The sequence below is a fragment of the Eschrichtius robustus genome, chromosome 10 (assembly GCF_028021215.1).
Source record: "Eschrichtius robustus isolate mEscRob2 chromosome 10, mEscRob2.pri, whole genome shotgun sequence".
Lineage (NCBI taxonomy): Eukaryota > Metazoa > Chordata > Mammalia > Artiodactyla > Eschrichtiidae > Eschrichtius > Eschrichtius robustus.
In genome coordinates, this window is record NC_090833.1 from 64,032,119 (window position 1) to 64,053,491 (window position 21,373).

At 36.5% G+C, this 21,373-nt stretch overlaps 1 protein-coding gene across 6 annotated transcripts in view; it reads right to left on the reverse strand.

Moving 5' to 3' along the window:
* NFIB (nuclear factor I B) overlaps positions 1-21,373 on the reverse strand; it is a 235,660-nt gene that overhangs the window by 83,244 nt on the left and 131,043 nt on the right. For all 6 annotated transcript variants that reach the window (XM_068551883.1, XM_068551881.1, XM_068551880.1 and 3 more), the window contains exon 3: positions 18,391-18,444. In XM_068551883.1, the coding sequence (XP_068407984.1) occupies positions 18,391-18,444 (54 nt within the window). The remainder of the gene's footprint in view (positions 1-18,390; positions 18,445-21,373) is intronic.

The following is a 21,373-nucleotide window of genomic DNA, read 5'->3' on the forward strand; positions in this document are numbered from 1 at the left end:
CCCCTCCAATTCTCATTTGTGAAATGGAAATAATAAGAGTAATACTGAACTCACAGATTTGAGGTGAATATTAAATAAGAACGTGCATATGAAGTGCTTAGGGTTCAATAAATGATTATTGGTAATGGCAGTAGTTGTAGTATTAGTAACAATGTTAGTCGAAGTTCCAATTCCAACCAATTTCTAGTGACTGCTGGTCATTCATCTAATGATCCTTTACTATAAAGTGGTGGGCTCTTCTCACCCCACCCCTAGATATGTAAGATCCTACCAAGAAGTACATGAAAACCCTCACTTTCTGGAAAGACAGATGAAACCAAGTTTACAAAGATCCTTATCTGTGGTGTTAGGAGTTAAGACTCTAGCCCAGAGTGGAGAATTTTTGAAGGATTCCTGTTAGGAAATGGAATCAGACGGCTAGATGTCTTCCCATACTCTTCACTCCCTCTCTATAACCCATTTCCTAACCCTGTTGGTCTCTGGATTTATAGCCTTTTAAATTGATATAGAAAAAGCTCTGAACCTAGGGGATGATAATGGGGTGTAATCAAACTTAAATGTCTACAATTTCTCAAGGAATCAACACTGCTATCTTTCATGAGATAAAAGATAGGAAAACCACCACGTTTTAGATTAAATCCCACTGCACTAGTCATATAGTTATGGGATAAGTCTCCAAGATTCTAATAAAAGGCTCTCCTTTAGTCTTAGTTTTAGTGTGCTTAGAAAAAACTTTCAAGGTTTTACATATACTCATGTAAGTTTTAGTGAAGAGTTGGGAGAATCTGAATGAGAAGTTAAGCCAGAAAGGTGGACTTTATACTAGATAGCTAATGATAATTATTTTGCTGTATGCCTGATAAGACCTGGCTTTAAATCTCACTACTCTCAGTCAAAATTCTAGCAGGCTTTTTTTTTTTGGTTTGACAAGCTGATTTTGACAAGCAGAATTTGACAAGCTGATTCTATTTACGTGAAAATACAAAGGACCTAAAACAATTTTAAAAACTTATTATAAACACTTATTATAAATAAGTTACGGAAATCAAGAAGAAACTTGGTATTGCAAAAGACAGACATATAGATCAATGAGATGGACCAGAAACAGACACACAAATATATGGCTATGGATATTTGGTAAGTGTTTATTCCCTTCATATATATATATGTGTGTGTGTGTGTGTATATATATATGTATATATACATATATAATATATAATAAGTATATATTATATATAATAGGTAGATATGCAATTTATTCTACGTCAATTATACCTTAATAAAGTAAAAATAAATAAGTTACCTCCTTAACCTATAAACAGTAGTCTCGAAATTTTCAGAAATCAGTATTTCCACATCACAAAAGGAATCACAAATGAATAAGGAACAGTCAATGTAATCAGGAAAAGTTTTGAAAATAATGACTTCCATTACTCATGCAATTTTTGCTACTTCTAGAAAGCTACCTTACCTGTTTCCACATTCATGATCATGCAGACGCTAGGAACATTTTGGTACACTCACTAAACAAAAGCATAAAATAGCAAACAGGACTTCTCTATAATTCATTTGATTGGGAGAAGAGAACTGGATCCATCTAAGACTGGTATTCTAAATCAGTAATCATATTAGAGCACTGCAATTCTCAGTCTGATACGTCCCTACAAAATTCATCATCAGACCATGCTACACGAGTTAGGAGTTCAGAACATCCCCGAAACAGTCATATCTAGGGTGTAGTGTACCTACAGGGCAGAAGAAGCCCACCATAACTGTCTCTATGAAACACCCTACTTTTCCTGACTTAGGTCAGGTTCTGGGGCTGGGGATGTAACCTCAAGAACAAGTTACAATTGATTTAGCCTACTGTAGGCCTAAGCCTCTATTTCATAAATCTTGAACACTGCTGAACACTGCCTCTGGCCAGGCATTGCCTTAGATACTGGGTTTACAAATGGAATTATACAGTCCTGAACCTGAAGGTGTTCAGAATCCACTAAGTGAAAAAGACAAGTAAATTGTGATACAGGTGCCATTATGGTAAAGGTGATAAGGTGTCAAGGGGGTACATGCATTCTAGGCAGAAAAACCACACAAAGACATAAAGGCTAAGGCTGGATGCAAGGTCCACGTGGGCAGTGGAAGCGCAAGGAGAGAACACACCATGAAGGGCTGTATTAGATGCCATGGAAAGATTAGGCTTAGCCTAGAGTGGGAACCCTTGACACAGATAGGGGAGGGGAATGAAATAATCAGACTTGCACATTCTGAAGATCACCAGATGTATCACAGGGATAAAGACCCAAGGCAAAAATACCAGTTACAGAGATTAGGAAAATTATTAAAATAATCTAGGTGCTCTAGTTAAAAGGAGAGCATGTCAATATTTTTTAAAATAACACATTAAGATTCAGCACTTAAAAAAATATTTTGCCTTCCTCATCTGTTATAAGAGTAACCCCATCAGTGGTCTTTCCTTGTCTCTCTGCTCGTCTTTCTACGTGCTCTCTCAAAAACTCACGGACACTCCATGGTTCACCAGTCAACATGATGTAAAGCAATGTAATTCATGTGGGTTATTTCTAGATCTCATGTGGGTTATTTCTAGATATCAATGAGGACATATTAAGTATAAAATAGTAGAATGCTATGTCCTGATGTGAGAGGATCATCTTCTATCCCTTGCTTACTTATTTAGAAAACATTGTTCGGCTTGAAAGAATTCAATTCAGAAGATGACTACAATCCAAAACACTAAATTTTGAAACTAAAAATCCACTACACTTACAAAAGTGCCACAAAATAAACAATGGAGCCAGTATCTTACAATAAATCATGTCACTCGCCATTGGTATCTGTCAGTGGCCTCTGTACCTCACCAGAAAAAGGGGACCCACTGACACAGACTGCAGCTCGCTGAGAAATGCACATGTAAACTCATATCATTTGCCATGTGACTTCCTTGTGCCAGGGTTCCCTGGGGCCTCTTCCTTGATCTCCTGAGGTCTCTAAGCCCCAGACAAACCCTCCAAATCTCAGTCTTAGCCCTGCGTCCCAAACCCTTTTCTCCTGATAGCTCATACGCACTTTAAAAAAACCATAAAAATAATTACAGCTTTATTGAGATATAACTCTCATACCCTTTTAAAGTGCACAATTCAGTGGTTTGCAGTATATTCAAAGAGTCATGTATCTATCTAATTCCAGATCATTTTCATCACCTTAAAAAGAAACGCCATACCCATTAGCAGTCACGTATCCATTTCCCCCAACATCTCCAAACCGCTGCCTTTATGGATTTGCCTATTCCAGACATGTCATATCAATGGAACCATACAATGTATATATTTTAAAAATACATCATGTCACTGTTTGTTTCATGTCATTAACAAGTGCACATGATGATTTCAATGATGATAAGATCAAATCTGAAAGCCAAGTGGTTTTTCTGTGTTCTTCCTCCTGAATGCCTTGGGGAAATGAATATGCTCAGGTATGGAATAGGGGTGGGGAAGGGGATATCTCTATTGGAGTCAAGAATTAGAAATATTTCAGTGCAAACAGGAAAATGTCCCTAGTTCTATTACATAAAATAAAATAAAAGAGTGCAAGGCCCCTGAAGACCAGCACACAAGTTAAAAGACCCAAAGTTATAACAACTCTGAAAACCAAAACCTGATTTTTTTCTTAAATTCTTTGACCACCAATGATACTATCAGGTAAAAGCCAACATGAGTCAAATTACCACACAAAAGTACTTGCTTAAGTTACTTGATACCTTGATACTTTTTGATAGTTACAGAAAAAGAAAAAAGAAATGAGATTTTAGTTGATCTGCCTAATAACTTGAAAACACATTTTTCCATCTTGTGAGGTAGAAACAGATTAAAATCTAGGTAGCTAGATATATATATGTATCGACTTAGCATTTTATTCTGCTTTCAATATACAGAATTGATCCCTCTTTCCAAGCATGATGCTCTCATATGCAAGGTGGGGTCCCCTGGGTGCCTCTGTATAGGACGATACTTCCAGCAAGCTTAGCTTCTGCAGAGTTCAGTGATTTTAACTAGCCTGGAGCAAGTCCACTCTCTCTGTGATACCGAACAATCCCAGCTTTCCAGCTGTGAGAAGGAAAATGCTTTGCATTATTAAATTGTAGCCATATGCTACAAAAGCCGACCTTGTAAATATGGAGGGGGAAAAGAATTTAAATTGAGAGGAATCTTCAGATGCAGGCGGTCATTGTAAAGGGAACCTGAGATACTTGAGTGAAAGAACTACTCAGGGCAGCAGGCAAAGCCATAACCTAACCTAGGCTAGTTATGAGGGAGACCTCTTTTCACACGGGGACTCTACTCTCCCTGTGGGGAACCTAGACGCTCAGCAAAAAAAGAAAAACACGTGACAGCGATGCCTTCCAAAATTTAACAAACTGCAACTTATTTAGCTGCGAGACCTCTTGAAAGTTTTCTGGAACTAGGTGTAGTATAAATTAAGGGGCTACATCAATATATTAAATTCTCACTTGGACTCTATGTTACCCCATGATGATGTCATTTCAGGTACCACAAGATCATTCTATGCAGTTACAAAGTGAGGACATAGGAAACACAAAAGCCTGAATAACTAGCTATAGCCCAAGAACTAGTCATTTCTCTCACAGCTTTGTGAAAGGAGAGTATATTTTAGGTTTAAATTACACGTGTGACTGTGTACCAAGTGAGCCCCTGACCTGTACAAATGTAAAGCACATGAACCTCAAAAGAGGGAATGGAAAACAAGATGGAGGCCGCGGAACTCCAGCAACTGCAATAACCTGGCACTGAAGCCTCTTCCTTCATTACTGCCCTGATCCCACAGCCTCAGAAACTCAGCTGCCATTTCTCCCCAAGCTCACTCCCACTGAGGCAAGGGTCACTCAAGAGTCCCCTCCATCTCCTCTCCTCACCCCCCGTCCACTGCCCCTTGTCCCGGCAGCCACAGCTCTTAAAACTGCCCCCAGGGACTCAAGCGTGGTGCTCTCTGTGAATGCCAGGGGACCCAGACTCTGTCCTGCTAAGTCATCTCAACGAAAAGATTTCTCCTTTCTTTCTCTTCGTGGCATGCTCACCAACACTTAGGCCAAGCACAGACAAGGGCAAACTTTTCTCATTTTTCAGAAGGCCATGCACCACAATAAACTGTATTATCTATCGGGGGCAGGGAAGGAGAGGCAAGGAGAAAGGTGCCAATAACGCAGTGGGATTACCACTGACTTCAGGTTTTGACCCGTGAAAAAAATGAGTTTTAACCCACATTTGCCAATAACTAAATGGGACCTTGGGCAAATCACTTAACCTCTCTGCGCTGTTTTCATAAGTAAAGTAGAGAAGTTGGACTAGCCATCGATAAGCACAGACAACTTGTTTTGGGTTTTTTTTGAGTAATGTTTCCAAGCATGTGTCAAACAGATAAAGATACTGGATTATAGTAGTAAATTAGTCATTTAAAAACTTTAACTGTCTCAGGGGCGGAGGGGTGTAAAATATAAATATAACATAAAGCAACAATCATAATACAGGTAGAGAGGCCCAACTCTGCCTGGGAGAATCCAGTAAGATAGATGGAATAGTTTGGACATAACGGATGAACAAGAGTTTATAGGGTGGATACGGCAGTCCTGGCAGAGGAAAGAGCCAAGCACATGGATGAAAGGGAAAGGAAAGGGACCTAGTATACTTGGTATCTGATACTGAACAGCATTTAAAGCCATGACACAGAATATGGGTATATAAGGAGTGAACCATCAGGAGTTTTCAAGAAAGTCAGATCTGGGTTTTATGAAGTGTATTCCTACAGAGTCTTAGAAAAAGAAAGAGCAAGGAGAGAATAGAGATAAGGTTTTTGCACTACTGGAAGCAAGAAATAATGTGTAGGGCCCAAATAAGGGTAACAGGAACTGAGAAGTGGGGTGGATTTTAAAGAGCTTCCAAACGAAAAGATGAATGAATATGTGGAGGATCCTGAGAGAGAACTTATGAACTACTCTAGCCGAGGGTGTCCAGGGAGATTCCGGTGGCCCTGTAGAGATAAAGTTTGGTAGAAAAGAAAAGGAATTGAATTTTGGACTTGTTACCCATGCGATCTATATGGAAACATGTCCAAAAAGAAGTTGGGCACGTGAAACATTAGGAGAGAGATCTGTTCCAAAGGTATGCATCTAGGAATAATAAGAGGTGAATGAACTTAAAAATCACAGGGGGGACTGAAAACACACAGAAAACTAAAGACAGAAATCTGGTTAATAAGTAACTAAAAGAAAACATTATGGTTCCTGGATTACCAGGAAAAGGCCCTGTTTTCAAGAGCACAGGCAACAAAAGCAAAAATAAACAAATGGGACTACATCAAACTAAAAGGCTTCTGCACAACAAAGGAAACAATCAACAGTGAAAAGGCAACCTATAGAAGGCGAGAAAACAGTTGCAAACCATAGGTCTGACAAAGGGTTAATCTCCAAAATATATAAGGAACTCCTACAACAATAGCAAAACAAAAAACAAAACAAAACAAAGACGACTAATAACCTGGTTTAAAATGGGCTAAGGACTTGAATAGCGTTTTCTTCAAAGAAGATATACAAATGGCCAACAGGTATATGAAAAAAGGCTCAGGGCTTCCCTGGTAGCACAGTGGTTAAGAATCCGCCTGCCAATGCAGGGGACACGGGTTCGAGCCCTGGTCGGGGAAGATCCCACATGCCGCGGAGCAACTAAGCCCGTGTGCCACAACTACTGAGCCTGCGCTCTAGAGCCCACAAGCCACAACTACTGAGCCCACGTGCCACAACTACTGAAGCCTGCGAGCCTAGAGCCCGTGCTCCGCAACAAGAGAAGCCACGACAATGAGAAGCTCGCACACAGCAACAAAGACCCAACACAGCCATAAAATAAATAAATAAATAAATACATTTATTTAAAAAAAGAAAAAGAAAAAAGGCTCAACATCACTAATAATCAGGAAATGCAAATTAGTTAAAATAAGGTGTCACTTCATACCTGTCAGGATGGCATTATCAAAAAAAAAAAAAAAAAAAAAAAAAAAAGACAGTAAGTGCTGTGGAGAATGTGGAGAAACTGGAACCCTTGCACACTGTTGGTAAATGCAAAATGGTGCAGCCACTATGAAACATAATATGGGTGTTCCTCAAAAAATTAAAAACAGAATTACCATATGATCCAGAAATCCCACTTCTAGGTATGTATCGAAAAGAATTGAAATCAGGATCTCAAAGAGATATGTGCACTCCCATGTTCACTGCAGCACTATTCATAAGAGCGAAGATGTGGAAACAACCATCCACAGATGAATGGACAAAGAAAATATGGTATATTCATAAAACAAAATACTGTTTAGCCTTTTTTTAAAGGAAATTTTGCTATATGCAACAACATGAATGAATCATGAGGACATGATGCTAAGTGAAATAAACCAGTCACAGAAAAACAAATGCATGATCCCACCTATATGAGGTATCTAAAATAGTCAGTATCATATAATCAGAGTAGAACGGTGGTTGCTAGGGGCTGGGGCAAAGAGGAAATGGGGAATTGCTAATCAACAGGTTAATCAAGATGAATAAGCTCTAGAGATCTCTTGTACAACATTGTAACTAGAATCACTTAAAAATTTCTTAAGAAGGCAGATCTCATGTTAAGCGTTCTTGCCACAATCAAATTTTTTAAAAAAATTAAAGCAAGGGAAAAGTTTTCAGTAGAGCATGGTCAAGTGAACCAAATAAATGTTCAAGAATATGGAAGCAGGAATAGAATGGAAAGGAAACACTGGACTCAGGTCATAAAAAGTGACTTTAATGAGAATCATTTCAAGTGGGGACGGAAGTCCAATTGCAGAAGAAATCAAGAAATTTTAGTCTTTTATATCATGTCATGAAAAAGAAGAGCAAGATGGGTCACTTGGTTGAAGGGGGTTGTCTGAATGAAGGACAAAATATGCATCATTTTTAAAGTAAGAAGTTGTCAGGAAGAAGTTAATAGAATAAGGGAGATATACTGAGAGGCCCAGGAAAAGTAAGGGACAGAGAACATTTCCAATGGAGAGAGACAAGTTGGTAGCTTCAGAAAGAAGGAGCACTATGGAAAGGCAAGTAGGAAACTTAGTTGTACAATGTGAATACAAGAGACTAAGATATAAAGTGTTGCCAGGGGAAAAGCAATCTCAAAAGATACATTTGTACTCTTTCTCTTGTCATTATTAAAAACTATGTAACAAAATTTCATTCCGAGTTTCCTGGCAGGCCAAAAGGCTTACTTAGGAAAAAAAGGACTACCTTAAAACTAAAATTCTATTCCACCGTGAGACTTGAAAATATCTGTTTCTTTTGTCCCTTTTATATAACCTCTAACATCCTATTCTTATGCATCTTATGATCTGTAACTCTGTTTATGTCATCTAAAGTCTTCAGGGGAGTGCAGTGTAAAAATTCAACACATTTCTATTGGGATTCACAACAAATGATACTTACTGCAGAAAGTCTTCTTGATCAACCCAGCTGGAAGAGAAGTAGGATGAAAAAGCCCTCCCTTTTACCTTTTACCAAGCACCTCCTACTTGCCAGGTATGCTCTCCCATCTAATGTTTACAACGGGCATGGGTATAATTGACTGTGCTGAGTTCCAGAGAAGGGGGCTGATTTGGTCATTCTCCTCATGGCCTTCATGATGATTGTAAAACTTGGAACCTTGATTCAGGGGAAATTTTTAATTCCAATGTTCATATTCGTTGCACTTCACCACACTCCTTACAATGGCTGGAAACAGTATTTCACAACTTTGAACTCCCATGACACTTGAGTTGTAGCACTAAGTAATATTAGGTTTTCACAATATGTACAGAATATTGTATGTACTTACGGGCAGAAACTTTGGGGAGAGCAAGGTTTATGTGTAATTCACTTTTCAATCTTCCACAGCATTTAGCCTAATGCCATGCACAAAATAGATGCCCATTAAATATCTGTGGCTGAAAAATCTACCTATAGACAGCTCTTTCAGGGCTGTTTATTGTTCTTGGTGTGGAATGGTGGAGGACAAATGTCTGTCTCTACTCATACAGAGCTGACTCAATCCACGCCCTGTCTCCTGGAATGTAGTATTTAATTCTGAGCTCAGCAACCAGTTGGCACTCAATTAGTAGTATTTATGGCCTAACAGGGTGGATAACTGGGGCAGTAGAGATAAATCTGCTTCTTTCATGTCCTTATAAAATATTCCTAAATTGTCTTTTTGCTCCCCAAAAAATTAATATTACAAGTGATCAGACTGGACCCATTGTAGAGGCTGGGCATGGTGCCAACTGCTATGTAGATCAACTTTTGAGGAGTGAGTTATGCATGAGCACCCATAATGCAGACTGCGAAAATAAGTAGCTGAGGACTATTGCCTTCTGGACCTTTTAAGATTAATCTGCTAACAAAACTCATTACCTATCCTCTCCTCCTTTACTCTGAGTTCCATCCTAAATTTGAACATTTAAGAACTTTACTAATGTGATGTCTTCAAAAAAGTTAGAGGATAAAGAAGAAAAATGTCTCTGAAACAAAATCTATTCAGAAAAAAATCCTTTGATTTTTGTACTGACTCACATGGACCTCATTCTCAAATTACTTAAAAGCTTTGCCTATTGTGTTGGCCCAAAAGTTTGTTTGGGTTTTTCCAAAACACCTTATGAAAAACACAAACGAACTTTTGGGCCAACCCAATATGATGTCAGGTCTTACACAGTTAAGCCATCCTTTTACTGTCTTTCTATTTATACTTTTATGAATAGAAAGCCTGTTTATAGTCTGTTGCATATTGTAAAGAGCCGAAGTTTAGAATCAAGTATCATGAAATAGTGCATTACCACCCCCCATAAAAAAAAGTTGATTCTGGTGGATATGATAAATAAGGATATGAGAATGAGTGGGCATGAACTTATTAACTGAGGAGTGAATGGACTGTTATAAAAAAAAAAGTCAGAGTGAATTTTCCCCTTTCCTTGACCTTGAACACGATATTCTAAGATAAAACATGCTCTATGAGGTTATGCAGGGCCTATGCAAATATATCTGCCTTCATACGCAAATAGCAGAGAAAAATGTTGTATTATTTCTGTAACTATTAGAGAGTACTGTTTGTCCCAAATGCTAAATTTTGACAAAAACAAAGTGAAAAGTCAAACAAACGTAGGCCCTAGTGATCCCTGCAGATGATAACTACAACTGCAGATGCTAGTTTTCTTGATAATTATTTGGTTGGTTTTCATTAGTTTCATGCCAACCCTTTGGTAGCTTCAGTCTCAGTATCTATAAAGTTGAGTAGGGGAGAAATCAACCTCCAAATTTGTTTGATTTAAAAATTTTATTAAATGCAGGACCAGCATATTATTATAGTTAATAGATACTATTATGGGTCAAAGAAGAAATCAAAAGAGAAATTAAAAAATACCTTGAGACAAATGAAAATGGAAATGGAACACACCAAACTTCATGGGATGCAGCAAAAGCAGTTTTAAGAGGAAAGTTATAGTGACAAAACTTTATCTCAAGAAATAAGAAAAATCTAAAATAAACAACCTAAATGTACACTCAAGGAACTAGAAAAAACAACAACCAAAGCCCAAAGTTAGTAGAAGGAAGAAAAAACAAAGATTAGAGCAGAAATAAATGAAATAGAGACTAAACTGACAATAGAAAAGATCAATAAAATTAAGAGCTGGTTCTCTGAAAAGATAAACAAAATTGATCTAGACTCACCAAGAGAAAAAGATAGATGCCTTAAATAAATAAAATCGGAAATGGAAGAGGAGACATTACACCTGATACCACACAGAGTATCATAAGAGATTACAATGAACAATTATACTCTAGCAAATTGAACAACCTAGAAGAAATGGATAAATTCCTAGAAACACACAACCTACCAAGAGTGAATTGTGATGAAATAGAAATTCTGAACAGACCAATTACTAGTAAGGATATTTAATCAGTAATCCAAAACCTCCCAAAGAAACAAAAGTCCAGGACCAGACCGCTTCACCAGTGAAATTTTTTTGGACATGTATTTCATTGTTTAGAAATTTCTAGCAGAGCTTCCCTGGTGACGCAGTGGTTAAGAATTTGCCTGCCAATGCAGGAGACATGGTTTCAAGCCCTGGTCCAGGAGGATCCCACATGCCATGGAGCAACGAAGTCCGTGTGCCACAACTACTGAGCCTGCACTCTACAGCCCGCGAGCCACAACTACTGAAGCCCACACGCCTAAAGCCCGTGCTCCGCAACAAGAGAAGCCACCGCAATGAGAAGCCCACACGCAGCAATGAAGACCCAATGCAGCCAAAAATAAATTAATTAATTAATTAATTTTAAAAAAAAGATGTTAAAAAAAAAAAAGAAATTTCTAACAGAGCTATCATTAAGTACCTTTGTCAGGAGATGCCTACAAGAACCTAGATTGGAAAATGGGGACAGGCAAGACTGTCAGCTCTTCTTGCAAATCCACACAACATTGGGACAATCAGCCCAGCCTTTAGGTGCAAGGTGATGGATCACCCAAGATACAGCCCAGCATCCCCCATGTGCAGATCTAGATGAACAGCAGGAAACTTCACAGGTGTAGATTTCAAGTGCAACCCCAAATGACGAATGACTTTCTTTGGTAGTACCCAAACAAGACACCAGAATAGAATCTGTAGAAAATCAAATCTATCACGATCAGCATTCCTACCTGAATGCAGTTAACCTACCAAACATTCAAAGAAGAATCAATACAATCCTTCTCAAACTCTTCTAAAAAAATGAAAAGCATGTCCAAAGTCACATTATGAGGTTAGCATTACCTTGGTACCAAAATCAGATAAGGATGTCACAGGAACAGCAATAACAACAAAAATTATAGGTCAATACCCCTCATGTACATAGATGCAAAAATCCTCAACAAAATATCAGCAAAGCAAATTCAACAATACATTAAGAGGATCATACACCATAATCAAGTAGGATTTATTCCAGTGATGCAAGGATGGTTCAATAACCACAAATGATATACCACATTAAGGAATGAAGGATAAAAATTATTTGATCATCTCAATAGATGCGAAAAAAAAAACTTGAGAGAATTCAACATCCATTCATGATGAAAACTCTCAACAAAGTGGGTACAGAGAAAATGTACGTCAACATAATAAAGACCATATATGCAATCCCACAGCTAACATCACACTCAATGGAAAAGCTGAAATCTTTTCCTCCAAGATCATGAACTAGACAAGGATTCCCACTCTCTCCAGTTTTATTCAACATAGTATTGGAAGTCCTAGCCAGAGCAATTAGGAAAAGAAGAAGAAGAAAAAAAAAGAAATAAAAGGCATCCAAACTGGAAAGTAAGAACCAAAACTGGCACTATTTGCAGATAACATGATATTTTATATAGAAAACCCTAAAACTCCATCAGAAAACTGTTAGAACTAATAAATAAGTTACAGGACATAAAATCAATACTCAAAACTCTGTTGCATTTCTATACATTAAAAATGACCTAAAAGACAAAGAAATTAAGAAATAAGAAAACAATCACATTTACCATTACATCAAAAAGAACAAAATATCTAGGAATAAATTTAACTAAGGAGTTGAAAGAACTGTATATTGAAAACTACAAGACATTAATGAAAGAAACTGAAGAAGACACAAATTAATGGCAAGGTATTCTGTGCTCATGGATTATGATAATTAATATTGTTAAAATGTCCATACCACCCAAAGCAATACACAGATTCAATGCAATCCCTATCAAAATGCCAATGGCATTTTCACAGAAACAGAAGTTATAAAATTTATATGGAATAAAAAGAGACCCCTAATAGCCAAAGCAGTCTTGAGAAAGAAGAACAAAGCAGGAGGCATCTCTCCCTGATTTCAAACTATATTACAAAGCTATAGTAATTAAAAGAGTGTGGTATTAGCATAACACAGACATACAGATCAATGGAACAGAATAGAGAGCCCAGAAATAAACCCACACATATATGGTCAATTAATTTTTAACAAAGGAGCCAAGAATATACAATGGGAAAAGGACAGTCTCTTCAATAAATGGTGTTGGAAAAATTGGACAGCAGCCAGATGCAAAAAAATGAAACTGGACCACTATCTTATTGTACTCAAAAATTAACTCAAAATGGATTAAAGACTTGAATGTAAAACCTGAAACCATAAACCTTCTAGAAGAAACACAGTAAGCTCCTTGACATAGACCTTGGTAATGATTTTTAAAAATCTGACACCAAAAGCAACAACAACAAAAGAAAAATAAACAACTGGGACTACATCAAAGTAAAAAGCTCTGCATAACAAAGGAAACTATCAACAGAATGAAAAGGCAACTTACTGAATGGGAGAAAATATTTGTAAATCATACATCAGATAAGGAGCTAATATCCAAAATACATAAAGAACTCATACAACTCAATAGCAAAAAAATCAAACAATCTGATTTTTAAAATGGGCAGATGTGAATAGATGTTTTCCAAAGAAGACATACAGATAGCCAATGCCGGTACATAAAAATATGCTCTACATCATTACTCACCAGGGAAATGCAAATTGAAACCACAATGAGCTATCACCTCACACTTTTTAGAATGGCTATTATCAAAAAGACTAGAAATAACAAGTGTTGGAGAGGATACGGAGAAAAGGAAACCCTTGTGCTCTGTTGGTGGGAATGTAAATTGGTGCAGCCACTATGGAAAAGAGAATGGAAGTTACTCAAAATATTAAAAACAGAACTAGCATATGATCCACAGATTCCACGTCTGAGTATTTATCCAAAGAAAATGAAAACACAGATTCAAAAAGATATATGCAGTCCCATGTTCATTACAGCATTATTTACAATAGCCAAGACATGGAAACAACCTAAGTGTCCATTGATGGGTAAATGGATAAAGAAATTGTGGTATGTATGTGCTACATACATACAATGGAATATTATTCAGCCATAAAAAAGAACAAAATCTTGCCATTTGTGACAACATGGATGGACCTTGAGGGCATTATGCTAAATTGAAATAAGTTGAAGAAAGGCAAATACTGTATGATCTCTCTTATATATGGACTATATATAAATATAAATTAAAATAATATCTTAAATGCAAGATGAGCATATTGCTATTGTTGATACACCTTATTTAACTTATTCAATTATTTATGTAATTCTATTTTTGTTCCAGGTAGGCTATAAGGTGGCTTATTTGACATTTACCCAATATATGATCTTAATGGTTCCCAGAGGTTTTGCCCAACTACACACAAAAGCTGCCCCACAAAACAGCACAAGCATCCTACTAATTTTGCAAAAAAGAAAAGTAGGATAAGTCCATGTCATTCTAGGTCAGAAAGCTCTGGTTAATGATACTTGGAATGTTTCAGAAGTTTTCATCACAGAATTTGCAAAAAGTGTCCTAGGAGTCAATGTTTCTTTGTTATATTTCCAGCCAAGAGAGAGCTCCCCACAAACCTACAGTCTTCCTGAACTCCAAAATGAGGCATCCACTTTTAGCTGACTTAGAGGCAAAATCCAACTTCTAGATTGCCCTGTTTTCCTTGGATATCAACCACTCCAGCATTAGGCAACTGATTGAGATTGGGAAGTCTAAAAGTTTATAGCCCAAGGAATGTAGAGACACAAAATAATATAGCAAGTCAAAGTTCATTTCAAAAGATTATAATCCAATCACACACATCTTCTAAAAGCGAAAGTAGAGGTTTTAATCATTGTAAATAAAATTAGGTCTGTGCCTAAGTTCCTAAATTAATGGTTTGCTCTCCTTTGGTCCACAACAGTTGTATGCTATAGTTGAAAGAGGACTCTTGCAGCAATACTGCTTAGAAGGGATTAATTTACTGTTCAGAAAGAAGTATCTAGATATAAACATATAACTTTTGACCCCCACATAAATAAGAGAAATGTGCATCATACAAAAAATGAAGTAGCCTAGTGCTTCTTGACCAAAATAACAATGTCATGTCCTTGGACAAAGTCAGACTTTTTGGGCACCTTAGCCCAGAAAAGAGTATGGTGCCCATCCCCACTATGTAACAAAGAATAAATACAAAAAATGAAATCACGAAATAGTATAAGGAAATACTGCAAAGACTATTTAAGTGCTTTTAAAATAGTAAAAAAAAAAAAAAAAACCTACTTAAGCCCTTTTAAAAATAAGTAGCAAATATTCTTCCTCCCCAAAAATGTGTCGCTTTTGTTCAAATGCATGTGATTACCTTGCTAACTAAGTACAAATCCCAATCAGGAAACACAAATTAAAAACTAAAGGCCTATCTGTAGACTCCATACTACAGTCTGAAGAGCCTTAAGGTCACCCTTCAGAAGTTCTTCTGAATCAGATAGTCATGTCTGATGCTGGAGAAAACCCAAGCCAGAGGGATGCCCAGTTTGTGGGAGACCCATGCGTCTGTACTTATAGAATGACTGGATGTGATCCCACCTTCATGTCAACAGTGGTAAACAGATTTCAAAGAGCCTTTACCTCCAAAAGGGCTTGAATTTTTGCCATCTCTTCCCAAGCTGTTATGAAATAAACACAGAAGTAGATGGTGGCAATGTCCAGGGGTTGCACATCTCCCAGTGGAAAACTACCAGTGACAAGAAAGAGCTGGAACTCAAGTCAATCTTTTTCAAAAGTTTACTTTCTCTTTGTTATAACAATACAAACAGCAAAGTGATTTGACTGTTTCATTGCTCATGGTAGTAGATTGAATTTGCCCGTAAATGTATCGTGCCTTCTCGATACAGTAAATTTAAACTTCAGAGATTTCACATTTCAGCCAAAGCCAGAAAACAGAGATGAAAAGAGGCTCTAAGAGATAAATTATGCTCTAAAAATACCAAACATGCTTATACTTATGAAAAGAGCTTTTAATAATAAGTATAATTTATCCCAATTGACTGCAAAACAAAAACCTTAATAAGTTATGATTTTTCACATTTCCAGTTAGATACTATTCAATATTTCTAGTGGTTTGATTTATGTCAGGGTATTACAGAACAAACTCTTACTTCCATCAAACAGAATTCCTTCATAATCTCTAAGGTTAAGTCCATAATATAATGATACACAAAGCATGTTAAAACGATGGAATGCTTCTGAATCATCAAAGAAAATTCTAATTTTATTCCACTTAATTTTGATATTTTATGTGTTTTATTATATCCTATCTCTGAAAAACTGGTAACCAATGTACAATTTACATATACATAATATTCAACTAATCATAATATACATTTACCTACAACGTTCCAGTTTTCAGACGTAGTTCACAAAAGGTTTGATTTCCAAGGAAAATTTAAAAGGGAAAAAAATAGAGATGCTTTATCTTGATTGTTTCTGCTAGCCATATTATATGTAAACAGATAAATTAATAGGTGCTACACTGAAAGTAGTAAAGAAAACTTAACCGAGCTTCTCAACAAATATTGAAAAATCATATTCTGTCATTATATAACTATTCAAAGATTATTCATTCAGCTCAAGTAGAGAACATTTTAAGTGAGTATGATTCTTTCTGTACATGTTCAGAAATGCATTTCAAACAATAACAGCTTTATTAATTTCAAACCAAGCTGTCATTCAAATGAAAAGAGCATATCCTTTGTTTAGTCTGACTTAACAATGCTTATCAATTCTTTTTCTAGTAAAGGTCCCCCTCCCTGCCAGTTCTTTGTAAAATGAGTGAAGAAGCTTTTAAAAAATGTTTGGATACAATTCACTTTTGGTTATCATGCTACACAGAGAAAACATTAATAACTAAAAGGAAGAAATTTTAGTAAAGTTGAAGACATTACAAGCTAATAAATTTTCTCAACTTCAGAAAATTTCTGACAAATTTTATTATATTCTAAATAGCTCGCCTTCTTGGCCCCATCCACACAAAAAATAAAATAAGCAACTTAACTGGAAGTTACATGTAAAATTTTTCAGTTTTTTCAATGTTTTGCTACCAATTCGTAGTCATATTAAATGATTTTGGTGAAAGTAAAGAAAAATCAACTTAGTATACATTTTAAATCTATACTTAATTAGAAATTTTTTTTATCTTTGAAGGATATACTACTTTTGTCATACAATCTGATTTTGTACAATACAGAATAAGTTAATATGCGGTTGGAAAAATTTTTTCGAAGATGAAAATAAAGAACAAAATATAGGCAAGACTCAGAAAGAAAAAAATATATTCTGTTTTGACTTTGCATTTTTACTTACATATTTACTTGTTATATCTTTCTAACATCGTTTTAAAGCAAGAATGCTCTGACATATTTTCTTGTAGTTTTGAGGGTTCTTCAGCCTCACATTAGCAAAGTATTATGACAGGAAGATCAAGCAATTAAGGACCTAAAACTAAGTCTACCTGCGGAAACTTTTATCATTACCTTTTATAAATTTGGGGGTCTATTTTCAATGAAAAGCCAAATGAGATCATTTTGGAGGTGGAGGTTATATGTGGTTAGTTTGAATTTTTTTACCTGTTTGTTTTGTTTTGTTTTTGTTAGGTTATTCGTAGAGCATTCTTTTCCTAAAGTCACAGATATAATTAAAATTTTTATGAGATTAAAATATTAGAAATTCTTCTTTGCACTAGTTTTTATCTCATGAGAAAAGACACTACTCCTAAATCAACGTCAAAATTCTATATCTTCAGCTTTAGGAAAAACAAAACCATGAAGACAGTATGGTTTCTTATAAAAGCCATTTTCAGATCTGGAACAACTTCTGAAAATAAAGAGAGTATTCGACATACATTACACTAAAGGAAAAGTCTTACTTTCATTATTTCCTGATTCTGGGAATCCCATTAAAAACATTATGGAATAAAAACTCATTTGCAAAAATCCCACATGAAGACATAACCAACTACCACCACAACCTACTTTTTAAAGTAATGAGATTTGATAAACTATAATAAGAGTATGAAAAATTATACTTTTTCTTGTGCATTTTAAAAGAAAGATTAGAAGGTTTTTTGGCTTTTCAAACAACAGTGACTTTTAGCACCTGAAAGATATACAACTATAAAATACATGCATATTCATTTTCAAAGAAACACCAACAAAAAGTAAAACATTAGTGATTAGGTACATACTGATGACGCCAATGTGGAAGTATGTGCCACTGTGAAGGGCCTAGAAAGAATCACATCTTGTCGTGATCATACCTGCCTGCCAGAACAAAATAGGCAGCTGACCAATTACGGGATGTTTATCTATACAGTGGTACCTTTGTTCTCCAACAATGTCAGATTGCAAACGTCCTGGAACACATATTTACCTGGAGGATTCTTGGCAGGATCATTGTGGCTTGGACTTCCTGATTGTCCAGAATCTGTAAAGAAATCACAGAAAATGTTTTCTTTTTAATTTGTTTTGAAAGAATTTCACAATCCTCAGAAGGACTTAAAAAAAATTTTTTTAACACAGAACAATGAAGTCGAGTGTTTGAATAAAGTATACTTTCCTAAGCCTTTCAGGAGCAATGTTTTATTTATTAAACTAGAAGAACATCTATATATATATATATATATTTTTTTTTTTTTTTCGAGAGGAAAAAAGTAGCGATCTTTAACATTTGTGGGGTAGGGCAAGGCTTTTTTAAAACAAAAGGTCTGGCGACAAAGCCACTGAAGGTGGTTTGAAGGTTGGGCCTGTCAGGAGCAGTAGGAAATAAAGCAGGTACATTCCCTAAAAATGCAATCTGAGTGTAATTAAACATGCTTTTTAAAAAAACCTGAAAATGTTTTTATTCAATGAGTAAAAATACATAGAAACTAGAGTCCGTTTTTCCAGGATTTCAATCGCATACACACATGTCCACTCCAATAATCCCCCAACCTACTGGATCCAGGCCCAGATTTGACTGCATCCCACGATAGCAATCGATTTGCAAACACCAAGAAAAGCATAAATTACTAGGTAGAAACCAACACGGCTTTGTGGAGAGCAAACTGTTGGATCAATTTAATTTCCATCTGTGATAGACGGACAGACTCGGCAGATAAGGGGGAAGAGATCAATGCAGAACATCTGAATTTCCTATCCCACATTGTTCTCCATCAATGCTACAGAAAGGAACATGGAAGCTACAGTCCTGTTAAGCATGCCTTTCCTAACTAACCTGACACTGTTGTGTTTTGCTCACTCCCCTTTCCTCCATGTCCCCTCTGCATTTATCTGTGTAATTTGCGCCATATTATTCTACACTTACTTGCAGGTTGCTTTGTAATCTTCTTTTATTGGTTCTAGTATTTAAGTTTTCTCTCCCCAACTAAACTGCATGCTCCTAAGCAGAGGCAGAGAGTCTGTCTACTTCTTTTGTGTTTTCCTCAGTGTGCTGTTCACGGCTGTGAATGCACTGGGCTGGATGGCTCGGATTCAGCAGCTTTCTTTGCTTGCCTAGAAAAGGCAATTTTGAACTTGATAGTGAATTTCAACAAAATTTCATAGGCGGCCACAGACAAGTCTCTTTCCTGAAACCTGGCCATTATACCCAAGACAGGGATCCAGTCTTATTTAAGCAGAAAAATCTTATGCTGGTTTTTTTCAGCAGGGTTATTCTGCTCTTCCACTGAACTTATTAACATACTGCAGTTGCTGCTTCTACTATTAACTGCAAGGACATTCTGTTGACTTCTTTCTGTATAAAACTTGGTTATTTATTTCTGCCCTTTGCCTCATGCCTGCTAACTAGATTTAATACTGAGATCGGAATTGTGCCCCTTCATCCCATTTCCTTGTCTTTTTTCTTTTTCTTTTCTTTCCTTTTTTTTTTTTTTTGCCCTAGAACAGTTTTTATAAAATCTCAGTAAATGTATTTAATGATTCCCACATTATCCTCCAATTTATTTCTTATTTCCCCAAATGGAAAAGAAACCGGTCAGGACTACTCCTGTAATCTGAGTTCTGGCTACAGTCTTCCACAGATAGTCAAAGAGAGTTAGGTACTCTCCAAAAGGTTTGTCTCATCTCCCATGAATTCTATTAGTTTTTCTGGAATTGAGGCAAGACTCAGTGACTTATAACTTAGGAGATCAATCTTTCTCCTTCTTTATTCCCATAAAAGATGGCCCAATACTGGCTACTTTCCAGGCATGGAGTATGACAGTTACATAAAAAAAGAAAAATTATATGATTTTGCTATAGCCTCAGCTGTTTTTGCCTTGAGTTCCTCTGACAAATGTCCCCCAGAATTGACATGACATTCCAGCTTAATTTCTCAAGTGACTCTAACATTTTGAGAAGTTCCTATTTATGCAGTGTATACCCACTGACCCAGAGCCTCCCCATATTTTATTTTTCCCTGTAAAGCTACTTCACATTTATGGAGGTCTAGATATTGATCCCGCATGGTGGCTAATGACACCTTCACGATGACACAGCATGAGGTAAATTAGGGTTGCCAACAGAGGACAGGACCTGTACACTCTAGGTGAGCCTTAGTATTTTTAGTTAAATCAACTTCAAAACAGAACCACAAAATTCCTTCCCAACATCTTGTTTCTGAAATTTGGATCCAGTAAAGAAAAATGTCTCTTCCATTCCTGAGAAAGTATTCAGTTAGAACAATGACACCCCATTACCACAACATCCCATTTGGAAAACCCTATTTTTCTTCTGCTGCAAATTGCCCTTTTCCCCTATTTCCAACAACTGGAGACCAACTTCTTCAATTGAAAGAAAAATGTAATTTCTGAAAAAAAACCCCACAAACATTTGAGGGAAAGCTAAAGTAGACCCTAAATTTGAGTCATACACTTGCTTTTAATAATAATAATTCCACTTTCTAAAATAATCTGGCATTTATTGGCACACATGACAGATTTTCCCTCATAGTCCAACGTCTGTGCCCTCTCATGCAGTAAAACAGCATATACTGGATCCCCAAAACACAGAAAAGGCCCCCTCAAGGAACGAGCAAAAGAACACTTACTTTTCCAACTGTAAATTCTAACACTCTAATCTACTTTTAACCTTATGTCACCTCACATCGGTCACTTAATTCCAACTGCTGGAAAAGGAAGTAACCAGGGAGTCACAGTTGGCAGAGAAACCAAAAATGAACTGTTATTGTGGTGAACTTCAGAGAAAGAATTACTTAGACCACATCTAAAACCCTTCCAATTCACCACCTAGGTCAAATTACTCTATACCCAAAGGTTTTCTTTAACTGCTTCCATCATTTGCTCAAGTCATGTGTGTGTGTGTGTGTGTGTGTGTGTGTGTGTGTGTGTGTGCACTTCATATGTTACAGCGAATCC